The sequence below is a fragment of the Anoplopoma fimbria genome, chromosome 15, assembly GCF_027596085.1.
Source record: "Anoplopoma fimbria isolate UVic2021 breed Golden Eagle Sablefish chromosome 15, Afim_UVic_2022, whole genome shotgun sequence".
NCBI lineage: Eukaryota > Metazoa > Chordata > Actinopteri > Perciformes > Anoplopomatidae > Anoplopoma > Anoplopoma fimbria.
In genome coordinates, this window is record NC_072463.1 from 2,548,784 (window position 1) to 2,571,037 (window position 22,254).

At 41.8% G+C, this 22,254-nt stretch overlaps 1 protein-coding gene across 1 annotated transcript in view; it reads right to left on the reverse strand.

The window, feature by feature from the left end:
- Positions 1-1,004: 1,004 nt before the first annotated feature.
- The window catches only part of LOC129103408 (protein jagged-2-like), a 52,973-nt gene continuing 31,723 nt past the window's right edge, over positions 1,005-22,254 (reverse strand). Inside the window, exons 7-25 of the mRNA XM_054613870.1 lie at positions 21,592-21,711; positions 21,346-21,459; positions 21,092-21,205; positions 17,598-17,644; positions 16,636-16,803; positions 16,391-16,541; positions 16,092-16,256; positions 15,121-15,234; positions 13,999-14,112; positions 13,150-13,263; positions 12,882-12,998; positions 11,882-11,909; positions 9,756-9,841; positions 9,035-9,148; positions 8,832-8,947; positions 8,462-8,722; positions 7,049-7,180; positions 2,240-2,399; positions 1,005-1,543 (exon numbers count right to left, since the gene is read on the reverse strand). Coding sequence (XP_054469845.1) covers positions 1,071-1,543; positions 2,240-2,399; positions 7,049-7,180; positions 8,462-8,722; positions 8,832-8,947; positions 9,035-9,148; positions 9,756-9,841; positions 11,882-11,909; positions 12,882-12,998; positions 13,150-13,263; positions 13,999-14,112; positions 15,121-15,234; positions 16,092-16,256; positions 16,391-16,541; positions 16,636-16,803; positions 17,598-17,644; positions 21,092-21,205; positions 21,346-21,459; positions 21,592-21,711 — 2,708 coding nt within the window. The 3' untranslated portion in view covers positions 1,005-1,070. The remainder of the gene's footprint in view (positions 1,544-2,239; positions 2,400-7,048; positions 7,181-8,461; positions 8,723-8,831; positions 8,948-9,034; positions 9,149-9,755; positions 9,842-11,881; positions 11,910-12,881; positions 12,999-13,149; positions 13,264-13,998; positions 14,113-15,120; positions 15,235-16,091; positions 16,257-16,390; positions 16,542-16,635; positions 16,804-17,597; positions 17,645-21,091; positions 21,206-21,345; positions 21,460-21,591; positions 21,712-22,254) is intronic.

The following is a 22,254-nucleotide window of genomic DNA, read 5'->3' on the forward strand; positions in this document are numbered from 1 at the left end:
AAAAACAACGAGCACGAAAACAGTCTTTAGAATAACTATGATACAAAGCATTACTTAAGTTACTAAATTCAAATATACACAGCCATTTCTTCATATTTACAAATGTACATTGCAAAGAAAACATAACCTTTGTGTGGTATGAAGAGTTGTTGCTCGGACATCTTTCCCTTTATATGTATTAAATTCTGCATAAACTCTAAAAGAGGGAAGAAAAAGGAGAAAAATAAAATAAAAATAAGGGCTGAAGGCACTTTTCTACCAAAGCAAATACTGAAAAATCATCATGTGGACTCGCAGGAAGCAGTGACATAATTATTTAAAAGCACATATACGTAAGAACCTTTAAGCCTTAACACAAAATGGAAAAGATGTTTATGAATGTAAACAACAACAAAAAATGCTCATGCCAGGTATCATACAGTGGATTCTTTGTGCCAACTTTCAAGGACTTAAATGTATAGAAAATCTTTTTTTTTTTCTTGTTTTTGTTTTATAAAAAGACATGATATGAAGACAGTGTAGAAAAAGGCCCGCAGGTTTGGGCTAAGGCAGACAGGAGTGCACCGAACGGTAGAAACATGTGAACAGCTGCCAGCCGATGACGTTCAGGTCCATCTCCGAGGACCAAAGAAGGAAACAGATAAGAGTTAGTTCTGATGAGGCAAAGTGGAAAAGTCTGTAAACAGAAAAAAAATTAAATAAATCAGGAGCGGTGAAAAGAAAAATCTTGATTCCGGCAGCGTGAGAAAAAAAAGAAAAAATCCAGAAGCCGTGATGTTTATTTTCCATGTCTTTTTTTGTTTGTTTTTCTGTCCTTTTTTTTTTGGTAAAATAAGCCTCGAATTCTGCAGACGAAGAAGTTAAATAAGTCGTGACGAACAAAAAAATAGAAAAATTAAAGCATTTGTAATCTTCACTTTTGGTGCTCTTAAGAGTAGGAAAAAGTCAGTGACGTTGAAGACGTTGAAGACATTGCAGTTATTTCTTTTTCTCTCTCTCTTCTGATCCGTCCGTCCTCCCGTGTGTTCATACGTAGTGGTCTTTAACGTCCTCGCTGAGCTTGGCGGCGTTCAGGTTTTTACACCGGTTGTCTTTGGGGCTGTACGCCGTCCGGTGCGGCCCTTTGCCCGGCCCGCTGCGTGACGTGCAGATGACCTCCCCTTCCCCGTCACCCCCTGTCCTGCCCCCGCTACGGAGCACCTCGTCGGCGGACACTTCTCCCCCATGCCCAGCGCCCTCTCCTCGTCCTCCTCCTGCTGCTGCTCCGCCTCCTGCGCCCCTTCCTCCTCGCCCTCGGCCCCGTCGCACGTCCTGTCGGTGGGGCCCATCAGTTTCTTGCATTCGTACTGAATGTCTTTGTCGCGGTTGTCCTTGAGGGCGTTGCTCGACCTCACAACCAGCTGGTTGTTGACCGCCGCCGTGTCCTCGGATCGGGATACCCTCTCGCGCTCTTTCTTCCTCTTGCGGGTCCACCAGACGCAGACGACGATGCAGAAGATCCAGAGGACGCCGAAGACGACGCACAGCACCGGGACCAGGTAACCTGAAGGGAGGAAGACGGAGGAGATGTTAGAGGGACGTTTCTCTGAGAGGAAGTTTAGAGCACTTGAATCTGTTCTGATTCAGATACTCAACCTGGAAAAGTGCCCTGAGTAGAGCTTCAGATGCTCCTAAACAAAAGTTGAATCTCATTCATTTGTCCCTCCTGTCTCCCTTGCAGTCAATACAGTATCGGACAGGTATGGAATTAAACTTCAGATGCTCCAGTTCAAAATGAGACCAAACTTTTCTATGGATGTCTGTTTTTTTGAGACACAACAACAGTCAAGTTGTGGCCTTTAACAGACGAGGTAAGGCTTGTTTTTAGGAGATAAATAAAAGCATAAATGCATTTTGCTACTGCAGCAGTTGTTGATCCCTTGCGGCTCCTACCGGCCCTTTAAGAGGATTGTCAGGAGTCAGGAGTCAATGACTGTCAAAAACTCTAGATCACAGCTCCGACAAGAGGTCCTTGAACACACAGTCATAAATGAGCACAGAAAATATTTGGCCTATTGGTTCAAAAGTATGTAAGATTAGCTGTGGACAGACAGACATAAACACATGCACAACACATGATCTCCCCTCAGGTTGATAGCTGGTGGAGCTAAAAACGAATTTACATCCAGGAACCCCCCAACCCATCGCTGCAAAGCTGTTTTTTTTTTTGTGTAACAAATATGTGGGACATGTGACTCACCAACAGACGGCGGCTGCACCTGCGTCTCCACTTTGACCTCCACCACCGCCAGCATGACGGTGCTGTTGTGGCGTTTGGAGAGGGCCCCGATGATGGCGCTGGCCGCCTTCTGGATCTGCCCACGGTCGCCGTCCTTCGACCGCCCGTCCTGCTCAAAGGACTACACACAGATGGAGGACAGGAATCAATTTGTTGTGCATTTACCCTGAATTCCACATGTTGAAATAAAAAAATGGAGCAGCTTGAGACCACATTTTTTAGATTTGGAGTAAATTTTGTGGTTTGTTGCATTGGAGAGGTTTTCTGTTTATGAGAATGTCATAAAGTCCCAGCTCTCAACTGTAACGCTTGTTTTAAAGTGTCCCTATTATGCTTTTCCACTTTTTCCCTCTCCTTTAGTGTGTTATATATATTTGTACATGTAAAAAGTCTGTAGATTATAAAACCTGAAGTCCACGCTTAAAAGGAGTTACCCTCCCCCTCAGAAGCTCCTGAGCTCCTGAAACGGCTCCATTTAATTCTCTCCTTCACTTTTGTAACACTATGAGGTCACAATGTAACTTTTTGAGGTCACAATGTAACTTTTTGAGGTCACACTGTAACTTTATGAGGTCATAATGTTACAGAAGTGACGTAAAACTCCTTCCGGCTAGTTTGGCCCTCAAACAACAAAAGAGAGAGACGGAGCTGGAGCTCTGGAGGAAGAGTTTTTGAAAATGTGAAACGTTGACCAATCACAACAGAGCGGGCTAGCTGACCAATCAGAGCAGACTTTGCTTTCTGGAGGGAGGAGCAAGCGCTACAACGGAGCGTTTCAGAGAGAGTGTGAGAAGAGATGCTGCAGGACAGAATGATGAGAAAAACAAGGAGGATTATGAGCATTAACGCATGTAAACATGTTGTAACTGTAACTGGAGATAGAAATATGCATCCGAAAAATATCATAATAGGGCCTGTTTAAGGATGATTTGAGTAAATTCACTCCAAAACCTCCTGGTGTACTTTGTAAAATGGTCTGCAGTAATTTAAAGAAAAGCTGATTTGTAGATGAAACATGTAGAAGCACCGGGTTTAGTGAAGAACCTGACAGATTCAATCAGTAGAGCAGAGAAAGAACATAAAGCCCATTTGTCACATGGTCAGCATGTCGCTTGAGGCAAAAGAAAACACACATTCATCCGTCAGAATAAAAGAGATTCTCATCCTAACATCTGGCAGGCCTCTGACGCCCCCCCCCGCTGAGACCACAGAGGGTGGAGTTAATTGCCTAATAAGGTACTGAGGGTGAGGAGGTGGGGGTCAGGGGGGGATTAGCTGTGTGCTGCGCAGTTCAATTAGGACAAACAATAGAGAGCGGGCCAGCTGTGCTCCCAAACACTCCTCTTTTCTTCTCCTGAGAAAACCAGCAGCTCATTCACACACCTCTGGCCCCGCCCCCCCGCTGTGACGGACAGACCACATCACAGCGACACCGACTGTGTCCGCAGGGATCATCGACCAAAAGTCTGCATGGAATGCTTGGCAGTGTCGTTGTTGTGTTTACTTCACTAAATCATCATTTTTGGGCATTTTTTGTTTTGATAAACAAATGTATGTATTGTTTTTTATGAACTGTGACCTTTAATACGTCAGTGTGATTTAAACTAAGTGCTTAAAAAACCCTCCGCCCATCTTTTCTCTGAATAATAATGATAATAAATAAATAGATAGTTAATTTGTGTAGCACATTTTTCATACTGACTATGTAATTCAAAGTGCTGTCAATTTAAAAATAAATAAAAACAGAATAACCTTACTCTTACAAATAAAATAAAATAAATTGCACTCGTATTTAAAGTGTTATTCAAAGAATTGCAAAATAAAAAACCTGTTATAAATAGGCGATAAACTTGCCTAGACAACTTTTTTTACTAATGTGTCACATTAAGCGCCAGAAAACAGATTTAGTAAACTTTTAGTAAAATATTTTTTTACCTGTTACTTATTTAGTCTCTCCTTCAAAGTTTCAAACCAGAGATGGCGATCGTTGGAACATTGGAAAGATTAACAAAGATGGTTTTGGTGAGTTTTATTTTGTTTTTGACGAGTTTGAACGATTGTCTGTTTAATCGAGGAGGTACAATGACTGTTTCTGTCAATGGAGACGGGGGGCTTTGACGAGCTCATATAACAGCTGTTTCTTTTCACATCTAACTTTGTGATTTAAGGGTTTATTTTTACCAAACCAGAGTTGGGGATTGTTTGAACAGTGGAAAGACTAACAAAGAAGGTTTTGGTGAGTTTGATGGTTTTATTTTGTTTGTTTCGATGATCAGAAAGGTTAAATTATGTTTTTTGTCAATGGAGTCTACGGCTTTTAGGAGTTTTATGTGTTGTATGTTAACAAATCTTAATAACTTAATAACAAATTTTACTTATTAGATATTCACTTCTATATGTGTCGCCGCCAATCGGAGCTGGAGCAGATAAATATCTACTGCAGAGTCATTTGTGCCGGGAATGAACGCTGATTGTAACCTTTCCCACTAAAGACCGAAGCCAGATGTTAGTGGGTTTTAGTGGGTGTTCAGTCCAGCAGGCTTTTTCGCTCACTTCTTGCAGTGTGGCCATTCTGAACAAGTGTAAACAATTTTGCATTCAGACACTCGGAAGACAAGGTTAAAGGGTACCTATGAAAAAAAAAAAAAAAAAAAATCGCACTTGGCTCCCGAGGATTCTCTGACGGCTCATCTGAATGTCGCTTCCAAACATTTAGCTTCAAACTAGTTGAAGATCTTTTCACTTTCCTTCCAACCTCACTGTCCAGATGAAGACAAACCAAGCGCTCCTCATTCTTTTCCCAAACACACACACACACACACACACACACACACACACACACACACACACACACACACACACACACACACACACACACACACACACATTCAGACATATTGAACCACTTGTTTCTCGCTCAGGTTGGAGCGTTTCAGTGGTTTTACCACAAAGTTTAGAATAAATGGACACAACCTCGAGGCTCGCTGGGATTATAAAGATTTCACCCACACGTGGAAATGAGCGCTGACATTTCACTGCAACACGAGTCAGCAGAGGGGAGTGAGTTTTTTTTTTTATATATATATGTTGTGGAGTTTGGGTGCATGTCAGGTTTGCCACTCCTTTTTCCTGTATCTGTCGCTCAAAACAGGCCTGCAAACATCAGAAGAACAATAACTAATCCCCTCCATTAAAAGCTTAGAGCCCCGATGTGAATGATTTCCCCCCCCGAGTCTGGGTGGCCGAGAGAGGGAGAGGCAGGGAAAGAGAGAGAGAGAGAGAGAGAGAGGAGTAGAAAAGACAGCAACAAAGAAGGAGAAAGAAAGACAGAAAGAAGCAGAGCAGAGATCAGCAAGGTGTCCCAACAGAAACCTAAATCTCATCCAGATGTTGTTAAAAGCTTCAAACGCCTCTCCCTCTTCTGTCTTTTCCTTTTTCTCTTTCTTGTTTCTTTTTTTTTTTAAACAAAAAGGGAAAAGACAGAAAATATAAAAACAGATTTCACCGAACTCCTCTGGAAACGATTTGCGCTGACAAATTGAGTTTGATTTAATAAAGTGGGAGAAGAAAAGAAGGAAAGTGAGGCGGAGAGGAGGAAGCAGCTTCTGGAGCTGTAGGTGTGTGTTACTTTGAATAAATACCTTATATACCTGTAAAAACTCTCTCCTGTGTTGGTTTATGTCAGTGAGTATGTATGGATCAATCTCACTGATGTACATTATTAATAGATAATGATTCCAGATGTGCTAAATTTCAGTTTTATCTTTAGATCAAATGGTCTAGATAAGTTTCTTGCACTTTTTGACTTTGTTTTAGTGACGTTGCTGCATTTCCAGTGTTCCTAATGTTTTAGTAACTGATAGAAAGAAGGGAAAAAACTATGAAAATAAGACCAAATATATGAGATAACTACGATAAGTCCTTTAATAAGACAAAGAGGGAGCTGAGGTAGAAGTTACTGCGGAGCAATCTGAGGCAGACATTTACAATATTGTTTTTTTTGTATTATTGTTAATGAAATAAATGGATTTCAGGCTTCAGCGATACAAGTTATATTTATCTATATATATACATATAGAAATGTATAAAATGTGTTCCGGTATTTCTGATATTTAAGATTTCTTTCTTCTTTCAATATTCAAGCAACCCATAAAACAAGTGAGATGGAAATAGTTATATTAGGAGTGATTTACCAAACACAACTATGTGGGTTTAGGGTTCAGTTTGGCAATTGAATTTGGTTTTATTTTACTATATTATTTTTCTATGTATTTTATTGTTTATTGTTGAGCTTTCTGTTCTTTTATTGGCTTGCTTTTTCTGCTTTGTCTGTCAAAGCACTTTGTAAACTCTGTTTTTAAAGGTGCTATATAAATAAAGTTATTATTATTATAATTATTATTATTATCCTGCTTATTACATGGCTACCTACTAAAGAAATCAATAGTTTGACGCAAAATATCGTTTTCAAAGTTATTTAATTGATTTAAACTTTATTTTATTGCTTAGGCTAAAGAAAATAGTCCTCTCCCCGTGTGCAAAGATCAGAACTGTTTCCATAGCAACGGTCTGCTATGAAGTAATAATGCCTTTTTTTATAGTTAGGGATCTAGAGATCATAATGGATCCACCAAAGACAGTCCCACTATTGGGGCAATACCGTAAATCATTGCTCATGTGCATGTGTGTGTGTGTGTGTGTGTGTGTGTGTGTGTGTGTGTGTGTGTGTGTGTGTGTGTGTGTGTGTGTTTGTGTTAGAAAAGTAATTACCATGGCGACCTCCACGGCGTCCCCGTTGGAGTAGGACAGGTCGCAGAGGATCAGCAGCGCTCGCTCCTCGGCCAGCGTCTGAGTCACGGGGAGGTACCTCAGCTCAGAGCAGATGTTCTCCACAGTGGTGCCCTGAGACGCACACACAAACACACACACAAAAAACACACACAAACACACACACACACAAACACACAAACACACACACACACAAGACAGATTAGTATCTGCACTGCTGGCGTGCAACAATCAGCTCCTAATTCCCCCTTAGTCTGTTTCAGATGCAGCCAATCAGAGCCCAGCAGGGGGGGGAGCACTGTGGCTCAGATCTCAGATCAGTATCTTGTAAGAGGAACGGGCTCATTTCCATTCATAAAACTGTATCCAGACCTGCCGCAGGCGGCCAGAGGAGGTTTCATGATACAGTAGTAAACGAGAAAAACACAAAACAAGAGAGAAGCTTGATTTAGGACAGATCTGATCAGTCACTTTAACAGGAGGTTTATGGTTATGTCTCTCTGCATGATGAACAGAAATGTGTTGTTATGACATGACACATCTGCAAGAATGAAGAATGACTTGCTGGTGTTTTTAAGCTCTCAGCAAGAACTCTCTGAAACTTCTAATCACAGCAGGCGCCATCAGAGCTGAAGAAACGTCTCTCACTTCACATTAAAAGTTCTTCTTTGATGGAGAATATTAAAACCACAGAGCGGCATGTCTTAAATGTCATATATCAGATATTCTCTTGTTAAATATATTATATATTTTTTTATTGCTGGGGCTATTTTTCCCTCTTTCAAATCGTTTTACTACCCAAGAAGAAGGAAGAATTAAAAACTGTCAAAAACTGTGACTGATGGGGTAAAACACAGATTTTCACTTCTGAGAAGCTAAATCCCTTAAAAAGAGATTGTTGTTTGCATGATTCTGTTTAAATAGATCTAAGAAATAAAAGACATAATAGCAGAAGTATTTATTATTTTTGCATCTGTTTTTGTCATCATCAAGCTGTGAGCAGTGCATAGTTCAAATAACTTGCGGAGTTTCTACATTTAGAAATCTTTTGAATCAATATGTTTTGCGTTTCTTTTGTAAAAGCTGCGGTTGTGCAGATTTAAGGGATGAAAAGCATTAAAGATACTCCAAGAAAAACTACCAATGTAGTTATTGTTAGACCATTTCTATTGTAGTCTTGAAGCATTTTTTGAAGCATAGGAAAGTGTTACTGATCCTGTTGACGGTCCAGTGCATTTCTTTAACTTTTGGATTCATTGTTTGTGTTAAAAATGTCAAAAAACTGTGAAAGTGTTTCCAAAGTGACATCTAACATAAGTCCAGCAGCAACAACATTTAAGTTACAGAGCAAAATCACAATGTTAAAACTTTAAAGACAAACAGAAAGTCCCTCACCTGCGGCACTTTGTCCTTTTTGAATATGAGCGTGATGCGAGCACAGCTGTTGTCAAGGTAACCGCTGTTGGGCTCACACTGGGTGTGCAGGGGTGTCGGCGGGTCGGGCGTCGAACACACGCCCCACTGGTGGCACGGCGGCGAGAAGCAGGTGAGGAACTGATGCTCCACGCACTCGTGACCTCCGGGGCAAGACGGCGGGTTTGGGTCCGGAGGAGGCGGAGCCTTCGGGAGTAGGCAGGGCCGACGACCGCAACGCACCTGGAAGAACACGACAACTCAGTGATCCACTGGTTGTGACGTTTTACAAAAGTGACGACACGGATTATAAGGCGTCCTGATATGACATCATCCTCCCAGTGATGCTGACCTTGGAGCAGCGGACGTTTCCGTTGACACACTGGCAGGCGTTGCACTCCTCCTCCCACCGGCTGCCGTGAGGGAACTGCAAGCCGGCGTGGCGACACAGCTTCCCGAGTCCGATGACTGGAGGTAATAAAAGGAGAGGTTGTCAATATTCTTCTTTGTTTGACTGAAAATGGAAACGTTGCGTTTGAGGTTTACGGTACTCACACTTCTTACAGCGAGGGCCGGCGTATCCTGGAGGACAGACGCAGCGGTAACCGTTGATTTCATCCACGCAGGTCGAGCCATCGGCACACGGAGACGACTGACACTCGTCTATGTCTGTAAGAAAGAACATGCAGCATATAGACAATTATGAAAGGCCCAATTTAGACTTTTTTTCACAGGTTATAAAATACCTAAAATACCTTACTGACAGACGAAAGTGATCTATACTCATAAAATAAGAGCTGCAGTAGCTTTTAGTAGTTTTTATCTTCTACATTTAACAACAATCTTACTTGCTCAACTTTATCTGAGAGAAAACGAAGCTCTGGGAGATTTAAATGTTAAATTAAAATATCTTCAATGACTGATGGAATTCAGAGGATCTTTTCTTTGCACAATGGGGTTATAGCCGTTTGGTTTGAAACGCTTCAATTGGGTAACACTCTGGTTTCTGAAAGGGCTTTTTTTCTGAAGAGATTTCTCCCAGAATGCCGCGGGAGAGCGCACCGGCCCCGTCTGAACGGACCTCCGCTCTGACCTCGGCTCAGCGCGGAGGGTTAAGAGGTTAACACCGCCTTCCTAAAAGGCTTCCTAATCTGTCGACCTGAAACAATCGGCTCGCTTCCCCCCCCCCCGCCGCGGCCTTTCACCTCTGACCCCGCCCACCTGACCCCCTCCACACGCCCCCCCCACCCAGCCCCTCCAGTTCCCAGGGACTCACTGATGCGGCAGTCCGGTCCGGCGAATCCTGGAGCGCATTCGCATCGAAACCAGTTGACACCGTCGACGCAGATGCCGCCGTTGTAGCTGCAGAAAGAAAAACAGAGACACAATATGTGAATTCACCGCTTCAGACAAAGAATCAAGACACAAATGAGACACAAAAAAGATGTTTCCGAGAAGGCCGAACATTGAGTTTCCAAGGTAAAAGGTAACGCAGGATGTCGGCCGTTGTCTGAAGGTTTGTCCTTGCAAACTGTTACATGAAAGCAATGTTTTGTTTTGGGGATTTTATCTTTCCTACGGCGACATTAAAAGTATATCTTATCTTAATAAAGAGAGAGAGGGAAAAAAGGGGAATTCAATCTTGGTCTCCTGTTAAATTTCCTCCCCAAGGGGTAAAAACATTCTGCCCCTCTTTTGTGGGCTAAATCTATAAATCAATGCCCTCAATCAAAACCCGTTCCTTTGTTAGCTGATACATTTGTTTTTGAGTGCTGGTGATGTTCAGACTGATATCTGCCTTTTTCCAGACTCTACAACCAAAACTACTGTGGAAAATAAACTTTGCCTCAACCTGCCCGCTGAACCGTGTGATGTCAACTCGACAGTTTGGGTTCTCTCGTTTTCCTGGAACTGGAGATTTCCAAGGAAGTCTCATGTCGAAACCGATGCCACAACTTATCTGTTTAACTAGGATTTAAGAGAGGCATTGAACACTTTAATAATTGACACATATCAACCTAGTCTTATATTATTTTTTGTTTTTCATATTCTATTGTTAAATTTGCATATTTTTATCCTCTTTACACTATTGTTCTGGGTTTATCGTTATGGACAAATCACCAATTCAAATTCCTCTCATGTGCAAACATACGCTGTGATCTACCGTTTCTGATTCTGATAATAAAGGAAGCTACACATCACCTGTGCATCTTCCTCCATTGCACTACGATAACAACATTAAATCTTGTCAAGAGGTTTGTGTCTCTGACCGTGTTCTTCTCTCATTCGGCCCTCTGAGCTACAATCTATCGGACTTCTTCATCTCCCTGCTGAGTTTGCAGAGACTCTTGAGTGTCAGCAGGCTGAAGCTGATCCCGGATCAATGTCCAGTCTTCATATGTAAATCCCTGCTGACCACATACTGAGTTCCCCCCCCCACCCCCAAACACCTCTCCTTCACACCCTCCGCCCCCCTCTCTCCCTAAACCCCCTCCTCCAAAGACCCAAAACCACCGCTAATCCACCTGTCAGTCATTGTGGAGGCGGGTGAGGAGGAGAGAAAGGGGGGAGGCTTCAGTCTTTGGAAGTCTCTCTGATTCACAGACGCTGTCAGGAGTCCCTGGTTTTTATCCTCTGTGTTTTTGCTTTAATATCGTCAATAAAAATGTCAAAAACTAGAGAAAAAAAAAAACTTAAACGTCTTTTAAACCCCAAATATGATGAATTAACAAATATATGAATTGGAAATGATACAAAAGCAGAAATCCTCAAATCTGAGAAGCAAAATCTCATAACATTTTCCTCCACAATCTTAAACGGGACAATCGGCAGCATTAAATCAGATTTGCAGGATGAGTCTCTGGGAAACCCTGAAGCTGCTCCAACGCTCTGTTTCATTCTCTCAAGTTGAAACAATGCTTCTTCAGATTGTTGGAGTTTATCCAGAGTGACTCACAAAATATGCAAATGTCCGCCAAGCTACCTTAATAACAGCGAAGGAGAAGATCAAAGGTGGCTGCACCCAGTAGCGATAAATAGCTACTGAAGTTTAAGTCACAAGTCATATTTTACACGGTGTGCAAATGGAGAGAAAAGAGGTGAATATCTTTCTGCAGGGCTTCTGTTCTGAACGCCTCGACATTCAACTGATCGTAAAGGATGTCTGACATCATAAACAGGTTTCTACAGGTGAATATCTGCTGTTTTATAGCATCTGTTAAAAATAATCCAAGAAAAACTGACAGAGATTTATTTAAACCAAGCCAGAAAACTGCAGCTAGCAGCCTTCAATAACTGATAACTGACAATAAATCGACAACCAATAGTTGCAACAGAGGAGGAAATATTGCATTTCTGCTTAAAACGTATTTCAGTATGATAATGGAAATGAATCTGTCTTACCAGGGATGTGGATTGCAGTCGTCAACATCTGTAAGAGAGAAGAAAAAACAAATGGCAATCAATAAGTAATCATATCTAAATTCCAGCAAAAAAACAGACACATGGTTGGATTTTCTCCAACACAGTCTCACGTCGGTTAGTGAGATAGCAAAAATGCCCAGATTGGTTTAAACTGATTTTATGTCTCCATGAACAAAATGCAATCTACTGGTGTACGCATGAATTTTCCTTTTTTTCCGTGTTGCTCGGAATTACTTTTTTTTTCCGAGACGACATTACGTTAAAAACATAAGTTAAGTTTAGGCAACAAAAGCACTTAGTTTTAGGAGAAACATTGTGGTTGGCCTTAAAATAACTACGTACAGTTAGGTTGAGGAAAACTGTCACCAAACAGTTTGGTTTATGCAACAAAAACAGGACCATAAAACCACAACCAACATCCATCTCCTGTTTGTTGGACCCGTCAACATCACCTCCCGCCCACCAATAATTGTCTTTTTGGATATTATAAAGTACATCACTTGCTCCAATTGTTGCTCAGTCACATTGATACATTTTATTTGTGAGTCCACCACAAATAAGGCTCATAATTTACTTTCCATTGGATGAATTTTCATCCCAAGCGACACAAAAAAACCTTAAAATTTGTGTCCTTCTCCACGAAACCAATAGCTGTGAGCCTGGGCTGTTTCCTCCCATAAGTGAGAATGAATAACTTTGAATCAACAATTTCAGGAGCATGACAGATGGTTGAAAAAGTAGCGACTTAAATACTAAAGTTGTTCTTTCAACATTTAGGAGTTTCACAAGCAAGTTCATGTCAACATCCGAGGAGAAAACCCTGATTTATGTAGCTTGGCGCTAAATAATAAGCAGCTAAACTCAGCCAAAGTCCTTCCTCCAAGGTGATTAAGCAATCATTTATTCATTGTTTTTTCACGTAAACATAGACTACCATCCATCGCTAATGACGTGAACATGGCATCTATCAGAGACGTACTCTGTGCACAGGTGGATCCCTCCCAGCCGTCCTTGCAGATGCAGGTGAAGGCGTCGCCCCCTCCGACACACGTCCCTCCGTTCTCGCACGGACCCGAGTCACATGTGCTGTTCTTGGCTAAAAAAACAGAGATTCCCTTTTATGAGAATGTTTTTATTCAGAGCAGCCCCCAGTGGGAGAGCTGCTCTTTGGCCCGTGATCACAGTCTGACAGAGCGTAACTACATGATATCACATCAGTATTATGAATTGTCCAGTGGGTTTCTGACCTGTGTTGCAGGTGCTGCCCCCCCAACCTGAAGGGCAGCTGCACAGGAAGGAGTCTCCGTGGTCGTAGCACGTCCCTCCGTTACTGCAGGTGGTGGAGTCGCACTGGCTCTCCCCTGAAAGGAGAAAAAAAGTTTCAGGAGTTTCATTTGACTCTGTTCCAGTGTTGAGCAGCGATTACTTCAGCTCTAAAGAACAGTTCAGAGACGCCGTCGGAGGGGAGGACAAGTCTGCACAGCATTCTGAGGACACTACTTCAGTGTTGGTTCACTCACTTAATCGCTGCACTTTAACCAAAAAAAAAAAAAAAAAAAAATATTGCATCATAGAGTTTTCTCTATAACGCTCAAGTCTGTAATGCATTGTAAACATATTAATAATGTGTTATAATCTAATATAATCATTGTTTGCTTTAAGTAAAGTCAAAAAGATATCAAATGCAACTAATTCACAACTAACAAAAGGTTAAAAATGTATTTTCACTTTATTCAAAGCAAAGGATTACTACTGAGAGTAACTTAGGAGAGCGAATGTAATAATGATAAAAAGATTGTAATTTATTACAACTATGGGAATTATTAAACACTATGATCCTTGTAGGAAAAAATGTAATCTAAATAATGCTTATAGATGTTTTACAAACAATATCTTAAAGGTTTACAAATTATTTGGTAATCATTAACAAATACTAAATATATTATATAAAATGTTATAATGTGTGCAACACTAAACTGTTTATATAAACATAATTATCATTATCATCAGTAAATAACTAGCAACTAAAGTTTAATTAACAATCAATTTACCATTTACTAATGACGGTTATTATGAAGTGTTATATATAGACTTACGTGAGTGGCAGGTCTTTCCTTTCCAGTTGTCCACACAGTTGCAGTAGAAGTCGTTGAGCAGGTCGACACAACGGCCTCCATTCTGACAGGGGTTCCTGTTGCACTCATTCACATCTGGAACAAAGTCAAACGGTGGGTGAATGCAGTTATTTTCGTTATTGACCTTGATTGATTTTAGCTTTTTAGTTATCTTCAAATGTGAGAAAGCACAAACAAAACTCACACTGTTATGAACGTTAAGATTGTGACCTTGCATGTGGTTGTTTGATATATAGGAGATTTCAAAGATGGCTATGTTGATATTTGTTCTGTATAGTTTTAATACGGTTTACAACAATCCCACTTTTTCAAACCAAATAACAGCGATACCTCAGCTCTGGGTGTTAGTACTGATCTGATACCAGAGTCTAATTAATAACCTGTACGCCTCAATGTGTGGAAGTAACTTTGATGATTGTTTTATGTGTAACACCAGGCTTGACTTAAACATTGCTTCCCTAACTTTGTAAAAAACCCAATGTAACCAATAATTACATAGATATAACTTAACTGAGTTATTGTTTATAATTAAATTATAAATCGTACACCAGCAATTTGGTAAAAAAATCTTTAAAATGATCAGGAATTACAATTCAAGTGCAAATCATTTTAATGCTCCAACAAATTGGTAAAAACAGGAATTAAAGTTCCAGTATACCATGTATATAGTATATAAACATAAAATGTAATTAAATAGATTAGCCCTGCAGCTATATCATAAGAGAGAGAGGGAGATCCTCTCAGTACACTAATATATATAACAGTGTCATCTGCAAATGTGCACACTGACCAATGGAGGTAACTGGAAGCTGGTTTGAAAACAGATTTAGAATCAGTCAGCTGGTAAAGTTACCACATGTTTCTGCATGTTTTCATCTCCAAAACAAATCCTGCATTGTTTTGTCTCAGACTGCTGATCATCCCTCTGCTGCTGGAGGCCACTGATTGATTCTCCCAGGAAATGTGATTCACTGGCAGCATGAATTAGCAAACGCTCTTCCCTTAAACTTGCATACCTGTGCAGTTGTTCACGTCGACCCCCAACCCATTTCACTTCAGAGACTCAGACACACACTTACTCACCAACATCACAAAGACTGCCCTCCCAGCCGTCTGGGCAGAAACACTGGAAGGAGTTGATCCCATCGATGCAAGTGCCTCCGTTCTTACAGGGGGATGACGCACAGTCATTAATGTCTGCAGGCAGAGAGAGGAGAGGTGATTACAGATGTTAAGTTATTTTTTTTTTCAAAGTTATTAGGTTATTTTTAATATGTTACTTGTGTCTTTTATGGGATTTTTTAATATATTATTTTCAAATCTTTGCTGTTTTTCTGGTATTTGTTCTTATATGTGTGAAACCTTTATTCTGCCATCCAGGCCAGGACTTCCTCCCTCAAAGGGGCTATTTCTGTTTTGTTCTTGGGTACACATAAATTGTTAATTTAAGCTTGCGGCATAGTTTTTTGGTATGGTTAAACTGTCTGATGAACTCATATTTTGCCCACTTGCTGTATGAGCATCAGCTTTGTGTATAAAATGGAAATATATCAAATTATAAGCACTATGTTTTGATCTTTTTTTACATTTTAGAGGGAAAGACTTCTTACAAAAACACATGTTTTTCTGTACCTATCAGCTTTTGAGAATGAGAAAAAAATGGGTAAGTTTGTAGGAAAAAATGTAAAGCATCCTGTGAGTGTTCAAAACCAGAAAACTACCCAGTAGTGAAAGAATTTATCAGCATGCTGTTGTTTTAGTGCATATTTCCTTTTTGTGTTTGTTTTTCCATTCTGCTGTAAACTAAATTAAGAGTGATGATTTGTGAAACTGGAGTCTGTGTTACTGTAAGAATCTTGTGGTTCCCAGTGATGGTAACTGGTGATAAATATAGTCTGTGTGTTGCGTGTATCTGTTTGGTGTTGTTTGTGTATCACGTGTGTGTGTGTGTGTGTGTGTGGGTGTGTCTGTGTGTGTCTGTGTGTGTGTGTGTGTGTGTGTGTGTGTGTGTGTGTGTGTGTGTGTGTGTGTGTGTGGAGCTAATAATGACTCACTCTCGTGGCAGTAGGTGCCAGTGAATCCCGGCTCACAGGAGCAGCTGAAGTTCCCGGCAGGCAGGCTGATGCAGCGGCCGTGGGGACCACACACATTGGATGAGATGTGCCACACCCGCTTTTGGGTGTCATTGGTTGCCACGGCTACGGTGCAGCTGTCAATCACTTTGGGTTACAGAGTAGAAATAAAAAGAGACGATGAGAAAAGTGGCATTTAAATGAAATGTCTTACTTCCAGCTGGTTGTATGAAATCTATCTTGAAATCAAAGAAGCCAGGATTCTCCAGGTGCTGTGTTACCTTGACACTGGTTGGTCTTGCAGTGGTCCTTGAGCTCCGAACAGGTTTTGCCCTCGTAATCGTCGGGGCAGCTGCAGTAGAAGTCGCCCATCATGCCGTGGCACTGGGCCTTATTGTGACAAGGGTTCGGGCTGCAGGGGTCGTTCTGCACCTTTAGATGGAAAACAGTGAGGTAAAGGTGTGTTCTCACTAACAATGAAAGCTGAGGTGTTTTCTTTTTTCCACTCGCTGGATCTAGTCCTCACCTCACAGGTTGTTCCAGCGAAACCCTGTGGGCATTCACACACGAACCCATCCAGCAGGGTGTGGCAGCGCCCACCGTTCCTACAGGGACCGCTGGCACAACGGTTTCTCTGAATCTCGCAGTGCCGACCCACGAACCCCGCCTGGCAAACACAGCCTCGGGTTCCCTCCTGGAACAAAAAACCCTGCTGTCATATTTCACTCAGATGCAGATCATCAAATAGGCCAATTTAGATCTTTCTTTTCTAATGAAATGAGAGGTGCTTTGTTTATTATATTGTAAGAAAAACAAGCACCCGACAGCACACGCAAGTCAGAACTTCAGCACTGAGCTGGACAGAGATCTTGGGATATTGGGAGTTTGAATAAAATCAAGGGTATTATATAAGAATACAATAAATAAAATCCAGCCAAGCACTCCCTGCTTCAATTTGCCAAATGGCAACATGTGACCTGGAGGATTCAGTGTCAATCACAACGACGTTCTCAACATGATATATACATGTATAATATGGCTCAGTATAAAAATACATTTGAAAACCAAACCCAATGTGATATATAGAGATATATAGGCAAAAAAGCAAGAGACAGCTTTGCATGGCGTTTTAATCTGGCTTTGTATTTATGCTTTTCAACTCTGACTCAGGTAGTTTTACCAATATTTATCACAAAACATTTAATTGCACTCCCTTAAAATCATTGGGATTATTTTATTTTGTACTCATTCACTATTTTTAAGAAAGAAAAAAATACTGACAGGCAATACAAGTTAGCAATGTTTCAACACCTTAATACCCTTGAGAAAATTGTGTTTTGTTATGACAGGTACTTTGAAGATCATCTATTATGTTGTTCCAACTCAACTACCGTATCATGTTACATCAAACCAAAATATAACTTCAACACTCATCGAGATGTCAGTGCTAATGAAAGCTATAAAAACTCTGACGTTTGTGAATCTCACCTTGCAGATACCTCCGTTCTGACACTGACCGTGGCAGCTGTTCACATCTGAGAAGAACAAAGCAAATCGAGAGAAAACATGAGGTTTAGGGTTTGACTAACTGGGAAGTGGAACATGCGTCGGTGCTGGAAACATGCAACTGTTTACAGAAAAGTGGTCGATACAACCAAACCAAAGGTATCCATGCCTGAGGAACGGTCAGATGCAGATTCAGAGGTACAGTGAGGACATGCAATGAAACCAAAATGCAGAAGTCAAAACTACCCCTCAAGATTTCCTCTGAAAGATTTACAACCGTTATATGACTACAAAAATATGTATACATATAACATAGAGGTGTTAGGCCAGGGTGTGGCAGCTATCTAAGAGACAGGAGAAAGGAGAGTGAATGTTCCACTAGCATCTTTCATTTCCTTCATGTTTCTGTTGTTTTCTGTCCATATTATACCTCCAGATAAATGTGTGACCACTGAAGGTCCCAGATTTCTCTTGCTAGCATTCAACAAAACAAAAGTCTCAAACATTAGCATGCTGTCAAAGCCTCATGGGGCTTTAGTAAAACATGTTAATGTGGTTTGTTCCCAAAGACCTTTGTTGATGTTCCCAAAACCAATATGGTACATAATGCATGACAAGGGGTCCTTTGTTCCCAAGGTCCAATGTACCCATGGTTCTCCCTAGCAACCCGTTCTTATTCACAACTTGTCACATATGAACACTTGGTCAGGACCCTTTTGGAGTCACGAAGGGTTTTGGCAATAAAACTACTTTGTATAGGTTTAAGACAAGATCAGGGTCTGGGTTAAAACAACCTGGGACTAAGAACAGGCTGGTTCCCCAGATGGTTTTGCCTAATATGACCTGGGCTACTGTGTGAACTCGTCAAAGGCCCTGGGAACATAGGACCCTGAGGACATAGGACCTTGAAAACATGGGACTTTGGGAACATAGAACCTTGGAAACATAGTACCCTAGGAACATAGGACGTTTGAAACATAGGATCTTGTGAACATAGGACCATGGGTACATTGGACCCTAGGAACATAGGACCATGGGTACATTGGACCCTAGGAACATAGGACCATGGGTACATTGGACCCTAGGAACATAGGACCATGGGTAAATTAGACCCTGGGAACATAGGACCTTGGGTACATTGGACCCTAGGAACATAGGACCATGGGTACATTGGACCCTAGGAACATAGGACCATGGGTACATTGGACCCTAGGAACATAGGAGCTTGGGTATATTGGACCCTGGGAACATAGGACCTTGGGTATATTGGACCCTAGGAACATAGGAGCTTGGGTATATTGGACCCTAGTAACAAAGGACCTTTGGAACATAGAAACAATCCTGGTCTTAGCAACTGGCATGCTATCAAATCCGGATAGGAGCTGTGTTAACATGCCACTGGTGTTAAATCCTTATTCTAAGATTTTACTCAAACAACCTGCTATTTTAATAAAGTAAGCACTACCTATTTTGCCCGTTAGAGATTATAGATACGATTATTTTCCTAGCATTGTCAGTAGCAGCTGGCCATGTGTCTAATATGGACAGAATACCCCTGAAACATGCTTTAGCCTTCAGAAAGAGTGAAAGAATGAGAAGTGAGAAGAAGCCGGAGAAACAGAAGCTAGCCAGCGAAGAGGACGGGCCTCTGGTCTATCGGTGCTACAGGAACAACAGGTGGAAAGAGGCTGAGGACTAGTAATTAGCTTGAATTGATACTAACTGATGTCACAGTTCTGGCCAACCCATCCACGAAAGCAGGCACAGAGATATCCACCAATCAAGTTTTTGCAATAGTAAGCATTGAGGCAAGGCTTCCACTGACACTCATTAGCGTCTGCAAAAACGGAGACGAGAGACACAAGAGAGAATGAGTGAGAGAGCGGAGAAGCTGTTCAGGAGCCCGTCACCAAGCCGAGCTTCATGTCGGAAGAACACACTGAAATATAACGGCCGGAGACTGTCGGTCCTCTCTGTGACTCTGACTCCCAACGCTTTTCTTTTTGAGGAGCCTCTGTTGATGCAACTTTCAGACATTTAATCCGTGATGTTACCAGCTTTATCTACCTGTTAGAAAAATGGCTTTTGGTCTTTCAAACATAGCACTCTGTTACAGGAATGTTCGATTATGTCTGTTTTGGAAAGATCTGCAAAGCTTTCACAAATTTTTGACTTTTGTCGCTCTGAAGGTAGTTAAAAAAGGTGCATCAGTAGAGCAAGTAAAAACTTATTTTGCAGCATAATGACAGTTTTTTTTCATGGCTTTCATTTCTATTTCCTCATAAGTAAAAAACAATCCTTAATGAAGACAACTTCTTAAAATCAAAACTTGCTCAACAACAGTATTGCATGTGTTGGTAAATTGACTTTCTATCTTTGCGCATCAGAAATGAAGAAGTGAGACATTTATTACAGTGTGGAACATTTAAAGTTCTGCCAAATATCCGGAACATTTACAGGGTGAAGTTCATGTGTGACAGGGTTTCATGTCTTTAGATTTCCATCGCCGCGCCGCTCTATCCTCCCCCTCCCACCCCTCCTCCCTCGGGGGTTAATGTCTCTCTATGGCATTCCCTGAAGGCCAACCTGCGGCATTCCAAGTGGTCAGTTTCAGAGGCAGCCATCGCCGCGCCCGCCACGCCGCCGGGCTCTCTATAAACCGACACAGTGCATTAATACTACTCCCAGGAGGTGAGCGGGCACCTGTTGGCCTTCTGAAACTAAACACCCCAACCCCAACCCATTCCCAAAAACCCCAACCTCCCCCCACTACCTCTACTCCCTCCCCCCTGGATTCACTCTCTCACTCCCAGGTACCGTGCCCACTCCCATAAAAAGTGAGCACTCTGAGAAGCTGTAACACAAACCGAACAGTTCGGTTGCTCCCCGCTCATGTGTTTACGGGTTCTAAAGAGCTTCCTGGCCGAGGTCGAAGGGGGTGAGGGCTCCACTGTGTCGGGGCGTCGCCTCACTGTAGCGTACATGCGACCCCGTTACGCCCAGTCTGGTGCCAAAGATAACCCCCCGCTGGAGTATATTTTGTCCCAAGGCTAGCAGTTGCCAGGCGGGAAGTTATTTTTAGCTTTACTCAAGTCACCTGGCTCGAGTTGCAGATGAAACCCAGCGAGTGTCTCGGTTGGGCGAGCATACGCACAAACAAACACTCATTTTAAATTAGTGGCCCTCCTGCAGTAATACTACTGGTTAAACGACACGGCAGGATAAACAAACGACCAGATATGCTGTAACTCTGCAAGCAAATTGGATTCCTGGAAAGGAATTTGGACGCATGGCATTCACTGTTGATGCAACACACACATAAACACGGCAGCTATATCAAAGCAAAACATCTCCCAACATGCACAAATGAAAAACTTTTTCCCCCTCAAATCATGAAAATTGCTTAATATTTAGCAGTGATCAAATAAACAGAAATTAGACGTCATTTTCGATCTCTACATATAAATGAGACGTACTGATCTGGCAGGTCTTGCCGGTCCACTGTGGAGGACAGAGGCATTCGAAGCCGTTCTCCTTGTCGATGCAGGTTCCTCCCTGAGCACACGGGCTGGAGGCGCATTCATCTGTGTCTGAAATACAAACCAGACTCATGTTCAGGCCGTTATCGCTTGAAAAATTGGACAAAACCAAACGGGGGAAAAAAAGAAGAGAAAACCATATAAATGGATAAGAATAATTAGAATAAATGGCCCGTGGACTTCCCACTCACCGTGAGCACAGGTCTGCCCGGACCAGCCTGCCGGACAGTGACACTCAAAGCCTGATGGGACTTCATGGCAGGTCCCTCCGTTGGCACAGGGGTTGGAAACACAGGCGTGCTCCGCTGGAGAGAAAAACAGGAATGCTCACAAATCGTCCGTCAGATTTCTATCCAGCTCCTCAGAATTGTGAACGTGACATGGCACAATAAACAACTGGATCTTTGGCCCCTGGTTTCTTTGATTTAGAGACTCACCGATCTCGCAGTTCTTGCCAGAGTAGCCGTCTGGACAGGCGCAGTTATACTCGTCTGGCTCCGTGTTCATGCACGTCCCTCCGTTCTTACAGGGCCGGTTGGTCCCGCAGTAGTTCAGATCTGCACGGCAAAAAAAGATCATTTAATTGCTTTAACTTCTCATCATTCTGCACAATAACCTGCTGTTACAGGCTCCGTTTCACTATCATTTTGCTTTCAAAAGCATTTGATTGTGGGGTTACAAAGTCACAATTTCAAAACATATTTAGACATTTTTTTTAATCTCTACTTTAGTCTTCTGCATCTTGACCAATCACACTGTGTCCTCATGCCACTAAGGTGGAGTAAGACGGAGCTTTAAAGGAGCATTGGAGTGTTTTTGCATTTTGTACTGGAAGTCAAAAATACTTCGTGTGTTTGGCAAAAACCTTCTTCAGTGTTTTAGACATTTGATTTAACTTTCCTTCTAGGAATACATTGGTTTATTTTCCATGGGATGAAACTCAAATGGCAGACTAAAATATGTTTTAAGTCATGTTTCCATTCAATTGTCAAGCCAATCTTTTCTTTCAGCTTTTCTAATGCTGTACTTCACAACATGCATGAATATATGTGAATGGAAACCCGGCTTTAGTTACTGTTTTAGGATAAAATAACAAATTT